The sequence below is a fragment of the Pinus tabuliformis genome, chromosome J (assembly GCF_031772625.1).
Source record: "Pinus tabuliformis cultivar Carrire ecotype Pingquan chromosome J, CPIR1, whole genome shotgun sequence".
NCBI lineage: Eukaryota > Viridiplantae > Streptophyta > Pinopsida > Pinales > Pinaceae > Pinus > Pinus tabuliformis.
Window position 1 is genome coordinate 1,469,531,014 of NC_142295.1, and position 27,800 is coordinate 1,469,558,813.

Consider the following 27,800-nt stretch of genomic DNA (forward strand, 5'->3'; position numbering starts at 1 on the left):
GTTGGGCATCCATAGATTGTACTCAGATTTCACTGTTGCATAATAAAATAAAACCCTCATTTCTTGCACTAGTTTTCCCACATTGGGTTTTTCCGAGGACTTTTGTCCAAAAATAATGGTGTCATTTTTATGTGTGTGTGTTAGTATGTTCTCAGTTTCCAGCGCTATTATTTCCACAGTATTTTATTTGTGAAGGTTGTAGTGTGGTTTATTTGATATTTATCATAGCAGATAAATTGTTAAAATAATTAACAATTAGAATAATAAATTTCAGTTGTTGCAATAGGATTCTAATTGTGGAATTTTCACATTTTCTTTCCTATCAAGGTCATCTTCATAGGGTGTATGGTATATAGACAGTGGAGCGTCAACTCATATGATAGGGGTTAGAGAATATTTCTCTAACTACAATGAGGAGCAAATGAATTTCCAGATTACAATGGGATACAGAATGAAATGTACTCCAGTAGGGAGAGGTACCATCGATTTTCGGAGTGAGTCAGGAGCAAACACTAGTGCTACAGAAGTGCTGCATGTGCCAGGATTGGGTATGACCTTGATTTCAATATCCCAGCTACAGGATAAGGGATATGATGTCCACTTTGTGGGGAAAAGGTGTTTGTCAAACACCCAAGCTGGAAGAGGGTGAGACAAATTGGAATTTGAAGCAACAGGTTATACAAGTTGCAACTTGATTCTCCAATGGCACTAATAGGCAGTGACAATAGCAATGGAAAGGAACTGAATGAGCTATGGCATAGGGGAATGGGACATTTACATCATGAAGCACTCAAGATGCTCAGGGAACCAGTAACAAGGGTTCCAAAACTTGGCACAGTGATGTGTGGAGAGAGTGCGTGCTTGGGAAATATGCCAAGTCAGCATTCCCAAGAAGTGACAACTGAGTAGATGGTGAGTTAGGACTTATACACTCAGATATTTGTGGCTTGATGTCCACTAGAGTTCTCAGTGGGGCAGAATACTTTGTCACCTTTATTGATGACCATTCCAGGAAAACCTAGATCTACTTCTTTAAGACCAAGTGTTGATTTGGGGTAGCATCGGATGTGCTCTAGCCACGAAAATTGGTGGAGAGGCTAAAGCACATGAGATCTCCAATACCCAGAAATGGTTTGGGCAGATTCTAAACAGTTTGGGAGATATTAAAAAAAATAAAAAAATTTATGGAGTCCCTAAGTCTAAAGTTAGGGAAAATAAAATATTAATGTGAATTAGTATAAAACTATGTTAGAAGGGTCCAAAAGTCATGGATCAAGCCAGAGTTAATCTTAGACATTGATTAGGGACTTAATTTCAACCATTGAATTGTCAACGAGAAAAGTATAAGAGGAGGCTTGAGGGTCACTTGGAGAACACACCAAGTTGATCAAGATTTCGATTTTCTGGGGCAGGGTTTGCTGAGGAAGTCAAAAGAGTGATCAAAGTTGTAGTTGAGGGGCAATGAATACAGAAGCAGAGAGGCAGAGATAGTACCAGGAGGATCAACGCAGAAGTCGGGAGAGAGGGACACAAAGCCAGCCAGAGGTTCACGCAGAGCCAGCCAGGGCTCACGCAGAGCCAGCCAGGAGTTGTGCAGTGCCTCAGACAACCAGCGTGGATGACGCAAAGGTTCTAAAGGCTGACGCAGGCTGTGCTAGGGTGACGTTGGGCAGACGCTGGGCCAGAAAGGGCTGATGCAGCCCCTAGAGGCTGTCGTTGGGGTTTTCATGGGGCAGATTGGAGCTGGGAGCTGTTGGAGTGTTTATCCGGAGTTTCAGCCCGAACATCTGTCTTCGACTGAGAGGTACTATTGCCGAGATTATTCTCTGTTGGGTGAGCCGGTTTTGGCACCCAGATTGTATTCTGAAACTGCTTAATAATTAAAACCCTCAAATAACTGCAACGGTTTTCCCGCATTGGGTTTTTCCAAGGACATTAGTCCAAAAACAACGGTGTCACTTGTGTGTTTTTTTTGTTTCCTTCAATTGATGATCTGTAATGTGTTGAGCATGTACTTTTATTTATTTTCAGTATTTACATGGAATAACTTGTTAATTAATCAGAACAAGTAGGCAAAAATAAATCAGAAAAGTACATGAAGGGTTTCTAACAATTAGACTTAGAAATTCCAACATGGTATCAAAGCATGGTTGCAGACCACAGGAGAATTGAGGACATCAGCCGAGCAGACTAGCAGCAGCAGAAAACAGTTGTCCCAAGTAACAGAAGTTGTTCCTAGCAGAGAAGCAGCAAGGAAGGGGTGACGCAGTGCCTGCGTCATCAAGTTTGAGCCAGGAAGAGGATTAGGGCAGCGGCAGAGGGGAGCCGACTCAACCTACGCAATGCCCGGTCATCTTTCTCAATCAGGAAGGATCGGCGACCGTGGCTAGGAGGTGTCGATTTTGTTGGTGTCGGGATTGTGCAGAGCGTAGAAGCTCTAACCTTCAGTTTGCTAGAGCTTAGGAGGCTGTGGGTAAGTTGCAGAATGAAGTTGGTGGGGTACTGTAGTCAGAACAGTACCTAACAGGGCAAGACCAAGGAGGAGGGAGTTGCTACCAAGGATTTCTAGCCAAGAAATCCGGATCAGTGGTGCAGCTGCACTAAAGATCGGAGTGGGGGCATCTCGACATTGGAAGAAGGGTTTCCAGGAGGGAAATCAAGGCTCAGAGGGAGTCACATCAAGAACTTCCAAAAGGGAGTAGAGGAGCAGCGAGATGGCAGTGAAAGGGGTAAGAGACCAGGACAAACTAGATGGAGCCTCAAACTTCGTAGTCTGGAAGGCCAGAATATTGTCTGTTCTAGACAGGGATCGTGTCAAGCACTTCGCCTTGAAGACGATAGCAATTCCAGTTGACCCATCTGAGAACGACAAGTACGAGGAGGTAATGGCGAGGGCCAAGAGCATCATCCTTGACGGGATCTTAGTACTTATCAATTGAAGATCTAGAGAAGAAGAATTTTGATCGAGTTTTCCTCTCAAGAGGTGAGAGGTTTTGGCCCACGCTGAAGAAGCCTATATACTTTGTCACTTATTGTTATTTATTTTGATAATTGTCTTGATGAAAAGATGTTAATTTTAGGTATGTTCTATACTTAGAGAAATTTATTTCAATTTTCACAGTTAGCTCCATATCTTTTCCAAATTAGCACTCACATCAACATTAAAGTAAACTGCAGATAGAACATAAACATAAATCACAGAAGACAAGCCAAGGCAAGCGGACACAAGATGTGGCGCTAGCCAGGGACAAACCCCAATGTGGGGAAACCCTTGATCAATTCTTCTTATATGTTCTTCAATATTTCAACACAGAGAGAGAGAGAGATAGTACATTTACAACAAAAGTCAATACTTTGACTTATCTAGATAAGAGCACAGATCATCTCTAAGAAGATGATACATGAGATCAGTTGAAGACATGCTGCTTCAACTAATTCTCCAAGATGACTCCTTCACCTATCATTGTGCTGCATTTCATCATCATGTTGCACCTCACCGTGGTACACCATGTTGCACCCATCATCACTATGCTGCATCTCATCACACTTCATTAATCATGATTGTACCCATCATTGTACTGCATTATGTGCCATTGCTGCACCATGTTGCCATCCTAACCTATGTGTTGGTTGCACCTTGCTTGCTTGTTGTCCCTTGCTTGCTTGTTGTCCTTAGCATGCTTGTTGTTGCACGCTAGTTGCCCCTTGCATGCTAGCTGTAACATTGCATGCCTGGTGTATTTGCTGCTAAGTACCATACAATTGTCCCAATGTTAGTTAGATGTCCCTTGCATGTTGCTCTCCTTCGGAGACAGATGCTCCGGCTATTTCGGCAGTTCTAACAGTTCCGGTTATTCCCGGCAGTTACGGCAGTTCCAGTTGTTCCCGGTAGTTCCAGCAATCCCGGCAATTCCAGCTTTTCCGGTAGTTCTAGCTTTTCTGGCATTTCTGGCTTTTCTGACTTTTCTGGCTTTCCCGGCTTTTCTGGCAGTTTTGGCTTTTCTGGCTTTCCAGTATTTCCGACGATTCCGACAGTTCCGTCTTTTCCGACAGTTTTGGCAATTCTGGCTTTTTCGGCAGTTCCGTCTTTTCCGACAGTTCCAACTTTTCTGGTAGTTCCGGCTTTTCTGACTTTTCCGGCAGTTTCAACTTTTCCGACATTTCCGGCAGTTTCAACTTTTCCGACATTTCCGGCAGTTTCAACTTTTCCGACATTTCCGGCAGTTCCTGCTTTTCCGGCTTTTCCAGCTTTTCCGGAAGTTTCGGCTTTTCCGAAAGTTTCGACTTTTTGCCCTCTGGATCAAGGCAAAGTTATTCCTTAGGATCTCTCCTCCTACTAAAACCCAAAGACAAGTAGAGAGAGGAAGAGATCCCAAGAGTGTTGAAATGACTTGAAGGCCACCTCTATTTATACTAAAACGTTGAGCACATGTGGGGTTTATTTGGTTGTTGGCCAAACTTGACGAATTGTCTTATAACGCAAATAAATTCATAACTCCATGAATACTTATCGGAATCGGATGATCTTTAGATCAATCCTACACCTCTCAATCAGAGGGATCCAAGAAAAATATCATTTGCCATAAATAAGATGACCCACATGGATTTTGGCACTAGTTGCCAATTTTAACACTCCCTCCCAACTAGGGAGAACACCATCTGTTGATCCATATGTCCGACTGTACTATCTCTGCCATCAGTGCCCTACACTGCTCTGCTCTGATCTGCTAAGCTCTACTCTGCTATGCTCTGCTGAACCATGAAGAAGAAGAATTGACTGAGAATATCTCATACCATTCTCTACTGACCCGAAGTCAGTTTCATCTGAAGAGAGTGTGTCACATCACTCTTACTGACCCAAAGTCAGTTTTATTGATCCCAGATCAATATCACAAGAGAGTGTCTTAAACCACTCATATTGATCCTAGATCAATGTCACAAGAGAGTGTCTCAAACCACTCATACTGATCCCAGATCAATGTCACAAGAGAGTGTCTCAAACCACTCATACTGATCCCAAATCAATGGAGGTCATCCTAGCATAGGGAGTATGGTAGACACAGTGATGCGTCCATCGATAGTACTACTATGGTCCCTATCCTCATTTCCCTGCTCATTGATCAGATGAGAGGTACTTTCCATGAGTCCCAGACTGCATGGGTAGGATGTCTCGACAGGAGAACTAATCATCCTGTCCACAGGAAAACGAATCATCCTGTCAGTAGATGCCACAAAGAACTAATCATCTTGGCCCACAGGAGAACTAATCATCCTATTCCACAGTCGCCACGGAGAACAAATCATCTTGGCTCACAGGAGAACTAATCATCCTGTTCCATAGTCGCCACGGAGAACAAATAATCCTGGCCCACAGCAGAACTAATCATCTTGTTCCACAGTTGCCACGGGAGAACTAATCATCCCGGCCCACAGGAGAACTAATCATCCTATTCCATTGTTGCCATGGGAGAACTAATGATCCCGGCCCACAGAAGAACTAATCATCCTGTTCATAGCGCACCACCAGGGGAGGGTGACTCGCCCTGTGGTCATATGTTGCTCCAGTAAGTACCCCAAGCCCCCTAGAGCTCCCAGAGCTCAATGCATGCAACATGCAGGACCCTTATAAGAAGGTCTCTCAACGACTCCAATTCGTTCGAGAAAGTCACAGATTTGACCTTTCCCCGGGGCTTTGACAAAATGTCTGCGACCTGTACATCAGTATCAATGCGTTGGAGCCTCCTCGCTCATCGACTTACCATATCGCAGATAAGGTAGTATCTGATGTCTATTTGCTAGAGCAATCATTGAATACGGGAATCCTCAATAACCGAATCCCCCCTCTGGTTGTCACAAAGAATCACAGTGGTATTCATCATGTGTACAAACAACTCACTTAAGAGCTTCTGCAACCATGCAGCTTCACACAAGATCATACTAGTAGCTATGGATTCAGCCTCGGCGGTGCTTATAGCAACCGACTTCTGCTTCCTACTCATCCATGATATCGAAGCAGAATCCAAAGAGAACCAGAACTGAGAAGTGCTCTAGTGATCCTCCACACTGCCTGCCCAGTCAGCATTCGAATAATCATGTAGTTTCATATTTCCGGCAGTGTATCTCAATCCATGAGAGATTGTGCCCCGAAGATATCTCAAAAGATTCTTGGCACCAATCCAGTGAGGCTCAACCAAATATGAGCTCACCATGCTAACTGCAAAACATATGTTTGGACGAAAGTTCACCAAGAACATCAACGCGAATGAGTTTATGAAACTCAGAGGCATTTCCCAAATCTGGTCCGACATCACTACCATATAACTTCTGAAAGTTAAGATCCTCAAGGTAGTCACAGGCTTGCAGTTTATCATTCCACATTCGGAATCCAACTCCCTCTTACTTCTGCAAATGAGAGGGTCTGCACCTGTCAAAAATAGGTCGTCCTCATAAGGTGCCGGTATGAGAGGTCTATCATCCACAACCTTCAGGTAATGGTTTGGATCGGTTTCACTCCTAGTGAATCTCAGCTTCATCAGACAGCTATCAATCCTCTCATACTACGCCCGGGGTGTTTTGCTTCAAGCCATAGAGGGCTTTCTTCCACCTGTATACATGAGATTCCTGATCATGAATCTCAAACTCCTCAGGTTGTTCCAAACCTGTGGACCTGCTGCATGAGGGGAATGGTCCCCTTATAAGATTTTCCTTTTGTACATCTCAAACATGTACCTTCATGCTCTACTTGAATTCAGACATCCCTATCACCATTTGACTCACATCAAGTAGGGCCCAATAGGTAGACCTCAGGTGTTATAGATGCGATAAGTCAATTGACATGATCCCCAATGGACCATCCTGCAACTTGATACAAATTGCCAACCCTGAACCCATGAGAAAAAGCATATTTGAAAATTATATTTTTTAACATGTACCTTTCCATCGATGAATGCCACCCTGAAACCTTTGACTTCCATTTCCAAGATGGACACCAGGTTCTTCTTGCGATCAAGTACATAAAAGAGATTTTGTAAATGAATCGAGTTACCCTTATTCAATTGAGAGTTAACATTCCCTACACCCTTTCCGGGATAGGTGGCATCGGCTCCAAGTATAATCCCACAATTGTTTCCATCTCTACCAAATTACAGAGTGCACCCATCTATCCGATGAAGTGCCTTGAAGCACTACAATCTATAAGCCAGATTCCCAAAGAATCTAAAGGAGAGGGCCAATACAAGATAACGCTTCTTTATCTTATCAGAAACAACATTTGATTCTTCATACCTGGGGTTCCTTGCTTTCTATGAAGAGTCAGCCATTTCCTTAATGACCTGCATTACTTGTCATTCCTTTGATCATTGAAGATGTCCCTAGAATTATTGTTATCATCATCAACGGATGTGTCCCTGCCATCCGGACACTCCTTCGCATAATGGCCGAACTAGTTATCTGCCTTTCCTTCCACCCTGAGATCTGGTCTTCCAATGAAGTGATCTTTAGGTAGGCAATCAGAAACTTTTACTGCGCCATTCTGATAATATTCTCTGCTTCGACTTCACCCTCGGTGAATTTGAAGAGGGATGAGGAATCCACTGATCCTTTTGTCCTTTCCCCACTGTCTTCGGTGATTTCTCTTTCACTCCTGCTTGGGCATTGCCTTCACCTCAGCTCCAATACCATGTTAATTTTAGGTATGTTCTATGCTTAGAGAAATTTATTTCAATTTTCACAGTTAGCTCCATATCGTTTCCAGATTAGCAATCACATCAACATTAAATTAAACTGCAAATAGAACATAAACATAAATCGCAGAAGACAAGCCAAGGCAAGAGGGCACAAGATGTGGCGCTAGCCAGGGACAAACCCCAATGTGGGGAAACCCTTGATCAATTCTTCTTATATGTTCTTCAATAGTTCAGTAGAGAGAGAGAGAGAGAGAGTACGTTTACAACATAAGTCAATACTTTGACTTATCTAGATAAGAGCATAGATCATCTCTAAGAAGATGATACATGAGATCAGTTGAAGACATGTTGCTTCAACTAATTCTCCAAGGTGACTCTTTCACCTATCATTGTGTTGCATTTCGTCATCATGTTGCACCTCACTGTGCTGCACCATGCTGCACCTCACTGCGCTACACCATGCTGCACCCATCATCACTATGCTGCATCTCATCACACTTCATTAATCATGACTGTACCCATCACTGTACTGCATTATGTGCCATTGTTGCACCATGTTGCCATCTTGACCTATGTGTTGGCTGCACCTTGCTTGCTTGTTGTCCCTAGCATGCTTGTTGTCCTTAGCATGCTTGTTGTTGCATGCTAGTTGTCCCTTGCATGCTAGCTGTAAAATTGCATGCTTGGTGTATTTGCTACTAAGTACCATACAACTGTCCCAATGTTAGTTAGATGTCCCTTGCATGCTACTCTCCTTCGGAGACATATGCTCCGGCTGTTTCGGCAGTTCCCGGCAGTTCTGGCAGTTCCGGTCGTTCCCGACAGTTCCGGCTGTTCCCGGTAGTCCCGGCTTTTCCGACATTTCCAACTTTTCTAACTTTTCCGGCTTTTCTGACAGTTCGGGCTTTTCCAGCAGTTCCGTCTTTTCCGCAAGTTCCGATCTTTCTGGCTTTTCTGGCAATTCCAGCTTTTCCGGCAGTTCCTGCTTTTCCGGCTTTTCCAACAGTTCCTGCGTTTTGCCCTCTGGATCAGAGCAACATTATTCCTTAGGATCTCTCCTCTTACTAAAACCCAAAGACAAGTAGAGAGAGGAAGAGATCCCAAGTGTGTTGAAATGACTTCAAGGTCACCTCTATTTATACTAAAACGTTGACCACATGTGGGGTTTATTTGGTTGCTGGCAAACCTTGACGAATTGTCTTACAACGCAAATAAATTCATAACTCCATGAATACTTATCGGAATCAAATGATCTTTAGATCAATCCTACACCTCTCAATGATAGGGATCCAAGAAAAATATTAGCTGCCATAAATAAGATGACCCACATGGAGTTTGGCCCTAGTTTCCAATTTTAACAAAAGAACACACGAATAAGCTAACAAAGTGAAAGATCATAAGTAAAGAAGAACAAACATATCACAAGCAAATATCAAGTAGAGAAATTGCTAACATTAAAAGCCCTAGATTTCTCAACAAGCAAAGCATGCACAACCACTGCGCAGAGGTTGACGCAAAAGGAAGTTTTTGAATTAAGACTTTTGTGATCCATAATAATTGTACCAGCATCTTTCGGCAAAAATCACATAAGAAAAATTCTCGTCGACGCATTTCGAACCAACTGAAATCAACTGTGGGATGAGGAAAAATCCTCACAAGAATTTTGTCAATGATACTCTCAAATTGGATTGCTAGTTTGACATCCAAATTATTGTACTAAGATTTGCTGTTGAAGAATAATAATAAAACCTGCATCTGTTGCACCGGTTTTCCCACATTGGGTTTTTCCGGGGACAATTTTCCAAAAATAATGGTGTCAATTTTTGTGTGTTTGCTAAAATTTCTCAGTTTCCAGCATTTTATTTTTCTGCAGCATTTTTATGGTGAAAATTGCAGTTGTGATTTTATTCATTGTTTGTTGTAGCAAATAAACTGCATAATTAAATTTAGAGTTAGAAGAATAATTTCTGTTGAGAAAATCCAAAGAGGTGGCAGTTAAACGATTTCTCTTATTATGACATTATCTTGTGATGTTTTCGTTATTATTATGTGTTCTTTCAATTTATCTTTTCTTATCATCAACATTAATGCCAAGCAACAAATAGAAGAGGACACAATATGTAGGCACATTGCCAGGGAAAAACCCCACTCTTTGGGGAAAACTTGGTCAAAATTCTTCCTTCAATAGATTCAAGATGAGACGAGCAATACCCTTATACCCTAGACTGTAGACTTCCTCCATCAAGTCATCCAAGATCCATGTCAATGTGTTTGGACTGAGACATCATCACTTTGTTTGCACCGAGACCTCTTCACTGTCATGGCACCGAGATCTCCTCACTGTAATATCCTTGAGATCTCATCACTACCATGACACCAAGATCTCATTTTTGTGATGGCACCAATTTTTTCTCACTGTGATGACAGCAAAACTGAGAGACCTCCTTTTTGTGATGATATCGAACCTTCTTGCTATAGTGACAACGAATCCTTCTCACTGTAGTGACACCGAAACTGAGAGAGCTTCTTTCTGTGATGATACCGAACCTTTATCACTATAATGCACTCGAAATATCTCCACTATAATGAACTTCTTTTCTGAGATGATCTAAGCTTCTCCACTGAAATACCTATCTCTGAAATTGCCAACCGAACTTGTCTCTGTATTTTTATCCGAAACTTTGTGGTGGTATAATGCGAAAACCTCAGCTTGGTATATATAGTGGTTCGTCCATCATAAATGAGCCGACATGACCATATGAATAGATGTGTCACTGTATAAGGCCAACATGAATATATTGACTTGAAGATAATTTATTTGAGGCCGACTTGAAGAGGCTGACTTGAAGACTTTGATGAAGAGGCCGAGTTGATGACTTTGTTGAAGAGGATGACTTGATGGAGGAGTCTTTGACCAAACAATAAATGACTTTGACAACAACCTAAAGCCTACAATGGAGGCTTGACCTATAATTGACCCAAGCATGAAACCCATGCTTTAATAAGTCAATTCAATTTAATAATAAAATTCTTTTCACTTTCTTTTGACAAATATATTACATTTTAACTTCAAGTACAATTATGAAGACCAAACCTAGTTACATTCTTCAACAATTTCCAGTTGCTGCAATAGTTGAAATTTTCACAAAAACTCCATAAAAGACTAGGATATTCGTCTCGCTAGCACAAAGGAACAAGGGTCAAACTTGGGAGGTCATGCAAAAGAGATGTTGGGATGGTCCCAGTGTCTATGTCTTGTGTAAGAAAGCAGCTGAAACTCTCTCATCTGGCTATCCAATGTCCCTTTCCCCAGCAATCTTGGAGAGATGTAGAAAAGTGGACAGGTTTCTCAAATGTGTGGGTTGAGAACTTGTGGGAGTTTGTCTAAAAGCATGGTTTCTCAAAAAGGAGCTGAAGGAACTCAGAGCTATTCGATGTCCTATTTTATAAGCCATCTGGTTGTCATATAATGCCTAGCTTTTTGATGATAAGCAGATGCCATCTTACCTGGTTTTCTTACAAGTTTGTAATATGTTTCAAGGATGTAGAATGTGTGTTAAAGAAAAGCCTCCAAGAAAGGTGGGGGAGCATCTGATTAATAGGCTTCTTCCATGGGGTTTTCTTGATGGGGCCAATCAAGTTCCAGATCAGTGTGAAAAAAGTCCAATTTTTTGAGCTAGCCAATTTTTTGGCGACTTTTTGGAAAACAAATAATTGGGATTTTATCGAAAAAGTCTGGATAAAATCGGGAGTTTTTCAAAAAAATTGTGAGTGAGGTAGTTTCTTTAACGACTTTAAAAAAAAATATATGAAAAAATCGGGATTGTGTCGAAAAAGTCAAGATAAAATCAGGAGTTTTCCCAACATGAGTGAGGTAGTTTCTTTAACGACTTCTTAAAAAAAAATGAATATTTTTGTATTTTTTTTTATTTTGCCGACTTTTTCAAAAACCTCTTCCGATTTTAACGACTTTTTCAATTTCTGGACCCTTACCGATTTAATCCCGACTTCGACTTTTTTCAACATTGATCCAGATAGTTTCAGCAATGCTGGAGGCCTGAGTTTTATTTCTGATAAGAATTATTTCAAGTTCAATCTGGCTTGGGCACCAGTTCAAACAATTATGCAGGGATGATGTCTTTGAGATTCCTACTAAAAGTTTCTTTGAAGAAACGATTCTAGCAGTTTCACGTCTTTAGTGATTCATTTTGGTCATCATATGGAAGAAAGGAGAATTCAAGTGCACAAATTCCTTCTACAGCCTCTAGCAAATCAGTTAGAGGCTTCTGGTTAGTTAGACCAAATTATATATGCCTGTGTCTCAGGTGCTGACTACAGAAGTGGATACCTATCTAAGGAGGGACAGCAGCTAGAGGCTGGGATTTTAATTCTAGAGGAGCATTTGGATGATCCTTGACTGTGTCAAGGTAGACATTTTAAGTTTGTCACTTCATAATTAGTTGTTGACAGGTCTTAAACTGTTACAAGTCTACAGCTTTTTGTCCATATGTTATGCAAGAGATCTAATTTTGTGGCTGACTTTCTCAGTCCTTTTTTCTCAGAATTTTTGAGGTGTGGAACAGATGGTTCAAGCAGATATGTTAGTTTAGGGTTACTGGGCAGTCATGACCTTTGTGGTTCTCAGAGATTATGGTGTTTATACCCATACGGTTCACCCTTTTTTTGTGAAGTGCCTTATACATAAAAATGCAATTTTCATCCTAATTGAAACAAAAAAACGCTATTTTTTTGCCTTGACAAAAAATATTGTATGAAACTATATAATTTCCTTTGATCTTCATATATATACAACATCCCACACTACCCAGCATGTGACAAAATCTGTATACTCCTTGAGATGACTAGGACATCATCCACCATCCTGTATGTTTTTAAGGAAATGAAAGTTGTATCTCCATTATTCTCATAAGGATTATAAAAATAAGAATTTAAAAAACAATAATGCAGAATAGAAGTAAAAAACTAGTAGGATAACGTTACACCAAAAGTGTAAGTTTAGAATAACGTTAAAAAATCTGATATACTTCTTTAAATTGTCTATCCTAAAATTAAATGTAAGAAATAGGCTTGGATAAAAATCTTTATTACCACATATAAAGCCATACGACCCCTTAAAAACCCTCGAGTGCCATCAATGGGATCAAGTACCTGCACAATTGGCGAATTATCTTATTTGAATAGGGTCAACTGAATGGCTATTAAAATTTGTGATATCTTACTACAATATGTCTTCCCAGTAATGAAAATTGAGTTTGTGCAAGGGATCCTAGTCATATACAACACGCTTAAAAGAGGATGCGAATCATATATACTTTAAAGACAGATTCTAGTTGTAAGAAATCCCATGTGCAAATAATGGAAAATTTACAGAGTCCTAACTCACAAGATAAAGACCTATAGGCAAGGTTACTTGGAAGCGGGAGCGAAAACGGGAAGAGGGAGTGACATTTTTAGAAGCTCCCAGTTTGAGAGCAATTCCAGGAGCGTTTTTTATATATATATTATTTTGATGCATATATGTCAACAAAAGCATGTAGAATGATGAATTACATATAAAAAACATAGATTGAACCATATAACAACAATCATCTAGAAGTTATAATCTTCATCAACCACGTCCATAACTTAGTAACATAGTAACATACAACGTATTGAGTCTCATGATTCATCAATCTTAAAGTTTCCAGCTTTCAAAATTCAATATATAACATTTATCATCATTGATCACCAAAGATGTACTTGTAAGCTAAGTGTAACCATTACAACAAATAATATCTAACATGAAATGAAATGTTATAAAATGAAATGAAATGAAACAACTTTCAACTTTCACGAAGCATCATATTCATAATTCATTACTAATGAGTTATAATTTCCAACTTCAAACTTCAAACTTAAATTGTCATATATTGTTTACAAAAAATATCATAATAAATATGAAAGAGTCAATAGTTATAAAAGCTACTAGAAACTACAAAAGACAAGTAAATCCATTATCTATTGCTAATGCTTGGGCCTCTTGTCGCCATGAGAAATGTATTTTTTAGTCTTGTTGGAAAATCAGCATCTTTTCATCAATATCACCCTCTAAGCATTAATATCCAGAGGTATCTTTGTCATTGCCTATGGATCTGTATAGGGATCTTTGTCATTAATATCACCCTCTAAGAATTAACATAAGATAGAAAAAGCATAGCATGGCAAGTCAAGATTTTGTTTGAGTGATGCGTACATTTTCAGGAGGGTCATGATAGAGGAGTTCGACAACCAATGTCACTAACATCAAGGTACATAGAGGGATTGGTGCTCTTGATTAAATACGAGTTCCATACTCTAATACATGACAAAATCCAATGGAAACATTGCAATCCCCCCAATCCTAAAATCCTGAAAAACTGATAAGTATGCTGGATTTTGAATGAAATCTAAAATTCTACTTTCTCCATATGAAATCCAATGAGGTTGAAACCACTCTCAAACTTCCTGAGTCATTTCATGGTAATGTTAAAAATTTAAGTAAAAGGATGAAAATGAAGATTAAACATTCAGAGGATATAGATCAAACACGACGAAGGATTGAAACTACACAGTTGATCAAACATCCATATCGCGTGCCCTAAGAACATCCCGCGGGAACCTTCCCCACCATCGCACATCCATCTCAATTCGATCAAACAACCATCCATCGCTAATCTAATATAACATAGGGGTCCAAGCATCTGCTATCGCAGCATCATAGCAAATTCGAACTAACCGCCTTACTATACCAATCATGCAACCCGCCATCCGTCACTCCATCCCCTTTACGCCAAATATGATACTGAGAAGGCATCAATTATAAGAATCCTAAGCTGGAGAATCTATAGAATTCGCCATAGAGCCTAAAGAGTGAACTGTGGGAAGATCAACGCACGTGGAAGACAGTCAACTTTGGCCTTTGCCTCTGTTATTGATGCCTATGCAAGTGCTTCTGTGGGATCATTTACTAGTTCCCCTTCAACCTAGGTTACAAGTTCTCGAGCTGATTTTTTGGCTCTGCAACTGGCTGGGAACTTCGCACCCTTTCCAACACAAGTATCACGTGAATACCCTAGGCCTATAAGAACCAGAAAGCTGGTGGTGATTCCACTAGATATAAGCAGCGAGATAGTAGTGGGTAAGCTAGGACTGAAATGAGTACTGGTTCTCCCACCACTATTGGCTAAGGCTAAGCAACTCAATCTGTATCTGGAAATGGAACTATATCTGAAACTAGAGGATCTGCTACAATACTTGTTGCTTAAACAGGGCTTAAACTACTGGATCTCCATCTCGATCTTATATATCTGCATCTAGGATTCGAACTGTTGCTTGTGCCGCTTCTGGAACTACTGAATCACCGACTTCCTGCTTCATCGATTGAACCAACAGAATGAACAGGCCAGAATCGACTGCTCGTATTGCTAGCGTTGGTGCCATTGTTGGTACTAGTAGCGGATAAGTTGGAACGAGAGAAGCTTAAATTGGGATTGGCTATGATGCTACCTCTTTTGTATTTGGGACTAGATCTAGACCTGGAACTGATCCTGCTTCTTTATATACCCTCGTACCTTCCTTTGCTTCCAGTGCATCATAATCTGGATCCGGAACATCAAACTCTTTATCCCGATCCCAAACAGCAGGAACTGCGTCTGGGTCTACTATCTCTACCACTAGATATACTACTGTTGGATCAATTGAATAATCGACTACTGCAACTGGAGAATATGTTGGTGCTTAGTGTTGTTGATGCTAGAGGATCTGGAACAACTCTTGTAGCTTTCACTACTAGTGCTGCTGAAACAAGTGGTGTTTCACTTCCTGCTAGCTTTAGATCTCTATAAGTTGCTGGTGGCTATGAGTCTAGATCTTGAACTGGACAAGGGAAGCTAGAACAAGCTCTCGAACTTCAAACTCTTCATCTCAATCACTAAAGAAGGTCAGAATCTCGCTTACAAAAGTCATAATCTCTATATGAACCTCGAGCATCAGACTCTGAATCACGCTCTTCCCACAGGTATGCTACTAATCATGATGGGTATGTCGGGTATGTTACTAACCATGGGTATGCTACTCACAACGGGGAAGCTACATATCCCACGGACATAGAGTTTCTTTCTCGACCAGCCCCCCCCCTCAAGCCCCCACTCCCAATTCGCGGTCCGGGCAAGAGAAACTCGGGAGCACGCTCCCGGCAAAAAAAACACTCCCTAGTTTTTCGGGAGCATTTAGTCTTTTTTGCAAAAAAAAATTGCAGTAATATTCCAAATGCAATTTTTTTTCAAAGAAAGAAACAAGTTTTGAGTGGGGCAGCCTAATGGTCAAGCCTATGGCCTTAGTATTGATATGTGATTCATGGTAATGTTAAAGTCTTAATGTAAAAGTGACATTCTCCTTAATCTTCATTTTCATCCTTTTACTTTAAGACTTTAAGATTACCATGAATCGCATATCAATACTAGGGCCATAGGCGTTGCCCCACTCAAAACTTATTTCTTTCTTTGAAAAAAAATTGCATTTGGAATATTACTACAAAAAAAAATTGCAAAAAAGACTAAACCCTCCCAAAAAACCAAGGAGCGTATTTTTTTTGCCAGGAGCAATTTTGGGAGCGTGCTCCCAAGTCGCTCCCGCTCGGACCGCGAATTGGGAGCATGGGTGTGAGGGGGGGGGCACTCCCCCGCAACACTGCCTATAGGAAACTTGAATGGGTCATCCACTGTCACCTCAATAACCCACTACCGCTCTTTAAATTGGATGCTTTCCCTCAAGGGGGAAATCCCTAAAAGGGGTTTCAAGAGACAGTGTATATCTGATTTATTATCACATTAAGTTGTTAATTCTAAATTTATTAAAACAGAAAATGAACTTACAAAATATGGTAAATTGGAAGGCTCCTTAGGTTCAGTTTGAATCTAGAACCCAATGTAAATTTCTGCTGCAAATTCCAGATTTGAGAGTGGAGATTTCCACAATTACTCATATTTGTCAAAAAAAATCAGATACAAACTATGTAGTAGATTAACCCTGTTCGACATTTCGGGTGGACACTCCACCCATCATCAGGGACTAGAAAGCTAAAAGATGATGAAAGTGAGTGTTGATCAGTTCTAAAATAGGTCAAGAGATAACGGTCAAGAATATAAAATATTATTACATAAATTGATAAATGGACAAAAAAATTAATTTAATGGGAAAGAGTATGATAAACTATAAATAAATTAATAAACGGTCAAAAAATTAAATTAATCACGGTAAGAATAAATTATTAGAACAGTCAAAAAATATAACATTAATAAGAATATAATAAATAATTAACAGTCAACAATAAAATCTTTGAAAAGGGCAGGGGAGAGCGTGAAGTGGAAGAAAAGAGGAGAAGGCACAAGAATAAGTCCTAAAAACAAAGTAAAGAAGGAAAGAAAAATGGGGGAAGGGGGAGGAAAGGAGGTAAATGAGGGAAGGAGTCATAGAGTGAGTTGATGGATAATCGGCTTCCAGGAGGAGCTAAGTTTATATCCACCTTCTCTATTAAAGTTATTGGGGAGCTTCTCGATCTCGATAACTTCCCTGATGATTCGAGAATTATAAAATAGGACACAAGCTAGGATTTTTAACTGGTCAAAACAAATAAGGTGTTTGGTGTTAAAGGAGTGCTTGGCAATGGAAGATTTCGATACACGGTGATGGTTGGTATCAGCTATGTGCTCTTTAAGGCAAGTTATGAAGGGTTGGCATGTCTAGCCAATGTAAGACTTCCTGCGTGAACAAGGAATTCGGTAGACCACTAATCCTTGCATGGGGTTTGACTTATCTTTGAGGAGAAGGCACAAGAATAAGTCCTAAAAAACAAAGTAAAGAGGGAAAGAAAAATGGGGGAAGGGGGAGGAAAGGAGATAAATGAGGGAAGGAGTCATAGAGTGAGTTGATGGATAATCGGCTTCCAGGAGGAGCTAAGTTTATATCCACCTTCTCTATTAAAGTTATTGGGGAGCTTCTCGATCTCGATAACTTCCCTAATGATTTGAGAATTATAAAATGGGACACAAGCTAGGATTTTTAACTGGTCAAAACAAATAAGTTGTTTGGTGTTAAAGGAGTGCTCGGCAATGGAAGATTTTGATACACGGTGATGGTCGATATCAGCTATGTGCTCTTTAAGGCAGGTTATGAAGGGTCGGCATGTCTGGCCAATGTAAGACTTCCTGCATGAACAAGGAATTTGGTAGACAATTGATCCTTACATGGGGTTTGACTCATCTTTGGCTGAATAGAATAATTGTCGGAGGGTTTTATAAGGTTTAAATACGGTCTTTATGTTCTTTATGGCCAAAATCTTGGGAATAAGATTAGTGGTTCCTTTTATGTAAGGAAAAGAGATCTGGCCACTAAGAGGGGAGGGATTAGAGTGGTTGGATTTAGGGTTAGAGACAACTCGGAAAGATTTATGAATTTGGGAGGCAGTGTAGTCGTTGGCTCTAAACGCTTGGATTAGGTGGGAATTTTTTAAGGAGAGGAACTGGCGAGATGAGATTTTGATGGCCCTAGAGATCAGAGATTTTAGAACACCGGATTTTTGGGATGAGTGATGGTGAGAATGTGCGTGCAGACAACGGTCAATGTGGGTCTTTTTTTTGTAAACTTGATGGTAAGAGAGCCATAAAGAAGGTGGGTGATGAGAACATCCAAGAAAGGAAGGGATTTATTAGATTCAATTTCCATGGTGAATTGAATATGGGGCATAATGCTATTGAGATGGGAGAGAAAGTCATTGAGAGTTGGTTGGCCATGCTGCCAAATAACAAAAGTGTCATCGACAAACCAATACCAACACTTTAGCTTGTGATGCGATGAGTTAAGGGCTTTGGATTCGAAAAATTCCATGAAGATGTTTGCTACAACCGGAGATAGAGAAGAACCCATAGCTGTCCCTTCAATCTGTTCATAGATGACACCTTTGAAAGAAAAGAAAGTGGAAGAGAGGCAAATCTTGATAAGGTTGAGGGTTTCTTCGTCAACAAGCTCAAATATCAGATTTTAGGCTTCAAGGACAGGGATTTTGGTGAACAAGGATACCACATCAAAACTGACAAAAATGTCATGTTCATCAACGTGGATGTTTTTGGTTTTAAGAAAGAAATCAGCGGAATCTTTCATATAAGAGGGGGTGGAACCCACAAACTGTTGAAGCTTAGTGGCTAAATACCTCCCAAGTGCATGGTTTGGTGCTCCAATAGCATTGACAGGCCTAAAGGCAACTCCTGGTTTGTGGACTTTTGGTTGACCATAAATTTTATGAGTTTGGGGGGTATGAGGAATAAGACATTGTTGAATGGATTCGTCAAAAGAAGAGGATTTTATAGCCTTGGTCACAACTTAAGTAATGGAATTAATGGGATTCTTTGGAAGAACGTTATAGAAGGAAGAGGAAAGAAGATTAAGTAATTTGGATTCATAGTCTTCAGTGTTCATAACAACGGTGGCATTGCCCTTATCTGCCTTAAGGATAAGAATGTAGGGGTTATCATTGAGCCACTTGATGGTTTGGGCTTCTTCTTCGGAAGAATTAGGCTTGGGGGGCTTCGCACTCCCCCCCCCCCCAACCCCCCACTTTTTAATTTATTTATTTAACCTTTAATCTAACACCCTGCCCCCTGACCTTTTCAATCAAATAAATTATTGTTGACCATTATATTCTTATTATTCTTATATTTTTTTACCGTTTTAATAATGTATTCTTACCCTGACTAATTTTATTTTTTGACCGTTTATTAACTTATTTATAATTTACCATACTCTTTCCCATTAAATTAAATTTTTTGACCATTTATCAATTTATGTAATAATATTTGATATTCTTGACCGTTATCTCTTGGCCTATTTAAGGACTGATCAGCACTCGTTTTCATTATCTTTTGTCTTTCTCGTCCCTGATGATGGCTGGGGTGTCCACCCAAAACATTGGATAGGGTTAATCATTATACAGTTTGTATCTGAAATTTTTGACAAATTCCAGATTTGTTACACATCAAATAAGCATAACAAAGGATGATAAAACAACGGGGTTTTCAGGCTTAAAAACAAATCTGATCTTATATATGATTTAACAATATATTTCATAATTTATGACAGCCAAAGGAGTCTTTGGCTGGAAAGGAGGAGATCTAGGCAAGCTGACTATTCTATATAAATTTCAGATCTCAAAACATCCCACAGATTGGTGTATTTGGGCTTCAAGGAACGACATCTACCTTCAGATTTTTGCATTCACTTATTGCAGATTTCAAACCAGCAAAGCATAATATTGAAATTATTAGTTTTAGAGGGTTGGAAAACTTGACTGACTGCCTAGAAATTTTAATAGGCACATGGAGTCTATGAGATGACACTTTAATGAGCTTTTTCTCATGAAATAAGGGTTCATTGAGATTACAATAAATAAGTTACAGCGCCCCTATATCACTGTCCTAGAATGCAAAAAAAATGATTTCAAGGCCCTAATTAAGGAAGTGTTTCAAATACATCAAGGGGGTGTGTTTATCACTATGAAATGTAAATTCTAGCCACTTGACATGAAGAAATGTGACATTCTTTTAATCAATTATGGCAACAAACATGATGAATTTAGATGGGGATAAATCACACATAAACCCTTTCAAATAAAGAGCAAATTTACCTAGTTCAATGACTCCTTGATATGCTTGAAGAAATCCAATTAGCCACATTCAACTTCAGCAACATAGATCCAAACACATCAAATCTCGATCACCAATAAGCACCTTTGAAGATTATAAGATATAGAGTCAAGTGTCTCAATGGACTTTTAACAATGATTACAACACAGGGAGCCCATCCTTTATAGATAAAGAGGTTAAAACCTCCTCCAATAAAATATTAATATCTATCCTAAAACCCTAGAGCTATCCTAGGAAAACATGATCAAGTAATATCCATTTAACTAACTTGATGGACAAGTCAAACAAGTAATAAAATATGAGTCGATATGACACATGCAAAAATCTCCATCGAGATGAGCCAAGAGAAGTGTGATGCATCCTCCAAATAGGAAAGAGACCATGTTCAAACTGCAGCATCCTCCTCAATCTCCTCCAAATGAAATAGCTCCACTAACAAATCCATAATTTAATATGCAAGATTCACTCTCCAAGTGGCACAAGTGGACCTCCAAAACATGGATAAATGTGAAATAGATCCTCATAAAGTGGATAACCCTCAAAATAGGTGGTTGATTGAATGCCAAGTGTAGACACATGCCAAAAATAACCTCCAAAGCCGAGTCGTCCCTATAACCACCTCCCATGCATGGTCTCCAAGGTAATTACTAATAATCCTCCCAATATTGTGCAAGTGACTAGATCCATGAGAAACGACATCAAACCATCATCAATCCACATTAAAATGTGGTTAGATATCCAACTAACTACCAAGAAGAGGGGTCAGCCCCAACATCTAGTAATGAAATAGTGACAAAACACATGAGTGCCTCAACGTATGTGCCAAGAGGGTGAAGTCTCCACCTTGTTGAGAGGTCTGTCATTGATGTCAAAGCAAGGACCAGCCATGGTCAAAGTCAGATAGTTGATAGGCCCACAAGAGAACTGTAACCCACCAAAAGTGGGTACCCCTAGGAGAAATTTTCTCCTAATCATCTTCTTACAGCCAGCAACCCCTGACAGCCACCTTGTAGCCAATGTGATGTGCCATTTTATCTCTACCACCTGCACCAACCATATGTTTCCTCACCCATTTTTCAAGAGCACGTGTTAGAATGTGGGCAATCCAATCCAAAACGTATGTTATTCATTGTGCAATTGGGTGCTTATGCTTTTTTCATTTGGGCATTTAGCATGGATTATTGGGTGACTTGGAAAAAGGAAGGGTTTTTACCGTGGTTTTGTTCCCTCACCTTAAATGGGGGGCTAATCTTTAATCCTAGTCTAGTGGGACCTCTTCTAATGGCCCATGGCTTTAGGAAGGTCACTACCTAGGAAACCCTGATTGAGATAATGTGGTCCCGTTTTCCCATTCCATACTTATCACTTCCATACATGCATTACAAGCCCTATACTCCACCTCCCATCTCCGGGTCCACATGACCATGGGTCCACTAGGTTCTAGCACACCCCCTCCCCCTATCCACATATCTGGATCAAGCCTAGAAACTTTGCCCTAAGAGGTTGATGTAGCTAAAAGAAAAGTAAAAAGCATATCATGGCCACTAGCAAGAAACAAAATTCAATGAAGATTATAAAATGCAAAAGATGGTTGGGACATTAATATTAGTACATGGGCAAAAGCCAAGCATGATCTCTACCCCTAACCATTATCGCCATCACCCGATTCCAAGGGCCAATATTTCACCATCATATCATAAAAGGAACCCTTATATGTCCCAACCCCTGGTGGGCGATGAACTATCCCACCACTAAGGGGGTACCCACTGCTACACATCATTCACAACATGCTCTCATTTCCTAGAGCTTCGAGTAGTAATACAAAGAAAAAATCAAGAAAAGGAAAAAGGCAATAAGAAGGGTGGAAAAACAAAGGTCGAGGTAACTCATACATCTATGATTTCTCCCTCCTCACATATATATGCCCAAAATGTGGATTTCCTCATCATTGCTACCCCTTTGACCATGGAATTTAGCCTTGAGACCCCTTTTCCCCTCCATTCCATTATTATTCATATGCCATCTATTGATTGAAGGATGTACCTGTCTTTCCCTTTGGGGGTTGGGAACACCTAATAGGTTGTCCATTAGCCACTCCTACCTAGGGAGGTAACACTATTATGTGATCAAAACCCCAAATTTGGAAGAGAAGCCCCATATGAAGTGTCAATTTTCCCTTAATTAACAAGCTTTTTCCACTTAGATTCACTAATGACTATTGTATCTAATGGTGAAGATGGAGCACTAGACATTATGTGATCCAAGTCCAAGTGTGACAAAGGACCCTTCCAAGACCTTTTACTTTCGTGATGTGTTAGATTGCATTTTTAAGAGAACATAAATGAATACATTTGCATGCTATAAAGAAGAGGAACATGACAATCATCAGCAACATAAAATAACAAGACATTGATAACGGAGTTCGTCCAGGAGGGACTAAGTCTCCGAGCCTCGGTGTCAAGATGGTGTAGGCCACTGCATTAAGTGTTGTCAAAAGTGATGATGTACATAAGAGGTGACGTCGCTATCAAACAAGGAAAATGCCCTCACGCAAGAGTGGCTCCAAGAGATGTTCTGCTATAGGAACTCTCAGTCAAAAGGACTCCTATCAGTATGACATAAACTCATGCATGATGATAATCCTGCCAACATGGCATAAAAGGGATCTCAATGCAAACATACATGGCGACAACATGAGTATCCCATCAACATGACGACAAAGGGATCTCGAACAAAACATGACGAATCATGACAACAAGTACATCACACAGATGATTCCGCATTACATCAAGCAGGAATCATGGAAACAAAGAAGAAACAAGATCCCACATCAAACATCAAACGAGGATCTATGCAGCACAATGCATCGCAAAAAGAAGTACATGAACACTGCATATACCTCACATCCTAGGGCCATCTGAAGAAGAGGATGTCAAACTGCTGAAGTTGTTCGTACCATCGATCTCACTACATCAACTCGTATGGAAATGACTGCTCGCACATGAATGTTGACACCTGCACTCCACTTAGAAAATTGGCCGAAAAATGAAATGAGCAAATGGAAAATCCAAATGCACCATCAGATATGTGGCGTCGAATAGTGCAAAATAGACTGTCAAATTTCTGAATTCTGAGAAAGTGGAATTCTAGGGCTTAAGGAATCTTTTAGATTCCCCCTAGATTCCTTAAAGATTGCCTCCTCTGGGTCCTCTGCAAATCGGCTGCTCAGATCAAGAAACTGACTACGCCATTGGATTCGTGTCGTCGAGAGGTGTAAGATCGACATAAAGCTTGTCCAATTCGAACACTGCAAAAATTTCACCCTCCTGGAAATTTCGCTCAGTCGTGGTTCCACCTGCAATAAATTAATTAAAAACTCTGCCTCAATTTCCGTGCCCACTCTTGGTTCCTCCATCCTTGCTGGGCGCACTAACAACTGAGGTTTTTATATAAAGTTTTGGGCGGATTTATCAAGAAATTTGTTTGGTGTAATGGTAAATAAGGCAATTTGTTGAGGAGGGGTCGAGGGATCAAATCCTGCCCCTCCCAAATTAACTTACATTAGTTTTTTTTTACAAACTCTGTATACTTTGTTGGGGGGTTGGGTTCGCATTGGACGGCCAGCCCCTTAACTCCCGCAACCCCTTGCTTGTCGGTGCTTTAATTTTTGGTGCGTTGGTTTTTGTATTAAGGTTGGTTGGTACTGTTTGATGATGTGATGGTGGTACATGGTACGCACCATATATGGGGCCGGCCCACTGTGGGTCGGGCGGGTTCGGTCCCTGCCGGCCCCGCTTTAATATGGAAATTGTATGGCAAGGGTGTGGGCCGAGTCCACCAAAGGTGGCCCGTGCCCACCCCATATATACCCATGTATTGTTATGTGGAGGGTGTCATTGGACCGACGGGGTCATGGCCATTGGTCCTTATTTTAATTAAATTTTTGTTAATGTAGTTTTGTGGGTGGCGAGGGTGGTGACCCGCTAACACATTATATAATTTTTTTTTTATAATAGGGCATTTTTTAAAAAAATTGTCTAACATAAGGGTTATTAGACAAATTAAAGAGGCAACAATTTCGCCCGCTTTTGGGAGCTAGGTTTCATGCCCCGGGGTCGGTCAAATTGTAGGACACTTAAACCTGGCCCACAGTCCAACTTTGACCAAAACTTTGACTAGCTCGTTCTCCCTCATATGAGCTCGGATTGACGAATCGTTCACACCGCCACGATCAGGACGATGAGATCTACGCTCTAGTCCTAGTTCAAAAGCATTCTGATCACTTTGATTTTCGAGCTTTCATAAGCCCTCTTTGTCCTGTGTGTGTCTCTAGAGCCACCTGGATCAATCCTCCCCACTGAGGAGCTTTTGGTCCTCCAAAAGCATGAAAAACAATCTGCAACTTTTCTGTACCTTGTCTACATCACAAGCGTCCTGAAAGGTCTCGCTTCCATCTCCTTCACCTTTGTTCTTCGAAGCCTTAAGCGATGAGCCGACACCTGCAACCTCTGCAACCTGTAGTACATTGTTTTACAAATTACATGCTAAATTTACATGACCAACTAATGACCCAAGCATCCCACACTTGCCACGAGTTTATAACACATACTCGGTGGTCAAGTTTACATCGAAATGGAAACGATACCCTAGCGATGAAAACAAGGCCAACATATCATTGTTGCTTCAACAAGTGATGGAAAACGCATCATCACCGCAACACATGATTTATAACGAGAAGGCCAAACACTATTTGCTTTGACAAGTGATGGAAACACAACATCACTTTCAGAGTATAAAATGTGACTCAAAATAATACCAAACATCATTGTTGCGGAATAAGTGATGGACAACACATCATCACTTTTACATTTTAAAATGCAACAAATGATTTACAAAAGCACGACCATGACAAGCTAACATATTTAGAAACCATTTTCACTTATCAATGTGAATGAGTCACCTCCTTGTGGTGGTTTTGTTTGTCGAACAACTGCTTCACCTGGTTCATGCACCGACACTTTGTCTTTAAAGCGCTGCTCGGGATGGAGCCTCCAACAAGTGGCTCTTTGATGGCCACTTCTGTCGCAATGACTGCAATAGGTTTTCTTCCTCCATATTTGCTTAACATGTTTCTTTCCCTGCTGTCGAGAGGGTCCTTCATACCTCATCCTTTTGTGTGCTGCCATTCTTTTCCAACACTTAGAAAATGTATGGTTATGTAATCCACAAAAGGTACATGTTTTTCGATGCCATGTTTTACGTTCATTATTAAAAACATGATTATAATCGAAATTAACATTCAAAAATCGAAACTGGTTATACCTTTCCTTGCCATCTCTGATGTCATTGTGGCGATGAGAGCTTGTTTCAGCGCTTTTCCTGCAATGGATACTGCCATGGGATGATGGGGATGTGTTCCCATTATTCTCTTTCCTCGATGATTTCGACGATGTCTCGAAAGAATCTGACACCTTCGAGAATTCTCCCTCAGTGTATCTCAAGCCTACAAATTGAGGTCTTTGCACAACCTCCAATGGTTGAGTTATGCCTTGGTTATTAACACCAAGTCCTTTTCCCTCCTTGCACCTCATCCTGGTAAGGAGCCTCATGTTTGTCCCTGTAATTGGGATCTCCAAATTTCCAATAGAAATCGTACTATATGAAGACGAAACCGAAAGGAAATCAACATCTTTTATCTCCTCTATCGATTTGGAAAGAACTGATGAGGGCTTCTCATCATCTGTTGTTGGTTCGCTAGCTGTCTCGGTGCATTCCCCAACTTCCTTTCTGACATATCCAAGTCCTGCCTGACGGGGTAATTGTTCTACTTTGATGGGGTTGACGATGCCTTGGCCATTAACGCCCAAGCCTTTTCCTTCATACCCCATTTTCTTCAACAATTTGGAGCCAATTCCTGTGGTATGATTTTCAAAAACAGCGAAATCATCATCAGGACACATACATGAATTCGAAGAATTACATTTTACCTCACATGGGTCACGTTGCAACTTTTCCAAGGCCTCGTCCTTTGCTTGCAGTTGTCGTAGCAAACTATGTTTCTCCTCTTTCTCTTCATGTAGACGCATCTTCAATTCAGCGTTCTCTGTTTGAAGATTATGTTTGTTGTGCTTCAGTTCTTCCAGGGCCTCTTCCGTGGCTTGCAACTAAAGCTGCAATCACTCCTTTTCCTCTGTCTCTTTCTGTAGATTTTCATACATTATTTCCACCCTTTTGGAAATTTTGAGCATGGTCTCGTACATCACTTTTTCATCCTCTGTCGCTGCACATTCCATTGTTCACGCTTGCAATTCACATCCACGCAAAGACCGCTCTGATACCACTTGATCCAGGTCTAGGTGTGACAAAGGACCCTTCCAAGACCTTTTACTTTCATGATGTGTTAAATTGCATTTTTAAGAGAACATAAATGAATACATCTACATGTTGTAAAGAAGAGGAACATGACAATCATCAGCGACATAAAATAACAAGACGTTGATAACAGAGTTCGCTCAGGAGGGACTACGTCTCCAGGCCCCGGTGTCAAGATGGTGTAGGCCGCTGCATTAAGTGTTGTCAAAAGCGATGATGCACATAAGAGGTGATGTCGCTATCATACAAGGAAAATTCCCTCACGCAGGAGTGGCTCCAAGAGATGTTCCGCTACAGGAACTCTCAGTCAAAAGGACTCCTATCAGTATGACATAAACTCATGCATGATGACAGTCCCGCCAACATGGCATAAAAGGGATCTCAATGCAAACATACATGGCGACAACATGAGTATCCCATCAACATGACGACAAAGGGATCTCGAACAAAACATGATGAATCATGACAACAAGTACATCACACAGATGATTCCGCATCACATCAAGCAGGAATCATGAAAACAAGGAAGAAACAAGATCCCACATCAAACATCAAACGGGGATCTGTGCAACACAATGCATCGCAAAAAGAAGTACATGAACACACTGCATATACCTCACATCCTGGGGCCATCTGAAGAAGAGGATGTCAAACTGCTGAAGTTGTTCGTACCATCGATCTCACGACGTCAACTCGTATGGAAATAACTGCTCACACCTGCACTCCACTTAGAAACGTGGCCGAAAAATGAAATGAGCAAATGGAAAATCTGAACACACCATCAAATTTGTGGCGTCGAATAGTGCAAAATCGACTGTCAAATTTCTGAATTCTGAGAAAGTGGAATTCTAGGGCTTAAGGAATCTTTTAGATTCCCCCTAGATTCCTTACATATTCCCTCCTTTGGGTCCTCTGCAAATCGACTGCTCAGGTCAAGAAACTGACTGCGCCATTGGGTTCGTGTCACCGAGAGGTGTAAGATCGACATAAAGTTTGTCCAATTTGGACA

At 40.5% G+C, this 27,800-nt stretch overlaps 1 protein-coding gene across 2 annotated transcripts in view; it reads right to left on the reverse strand.

The window, feature by feature from the left end:
* Window positions 1-27,800, reverse strand: part of LOC149232915 (Inositol monophosphatase family protein) — a 230,619-nt gene that overhangs the window by 113,858 nt on the left and 88,961 nt on the right. For both annotated transcript variants that reach the window (XM_089379546.1, XM_089379545.1), the window contains exon 5: window positions 12,795-12,854. In XM_089379546.1, coding sequence (XP_089235672.1) covers window positions 12,795-12,854 — 60 coding nt within the window. The remainder of the gene's footprint in view (window positions 1-12,794; window positions 12,855-27,800) is intronic.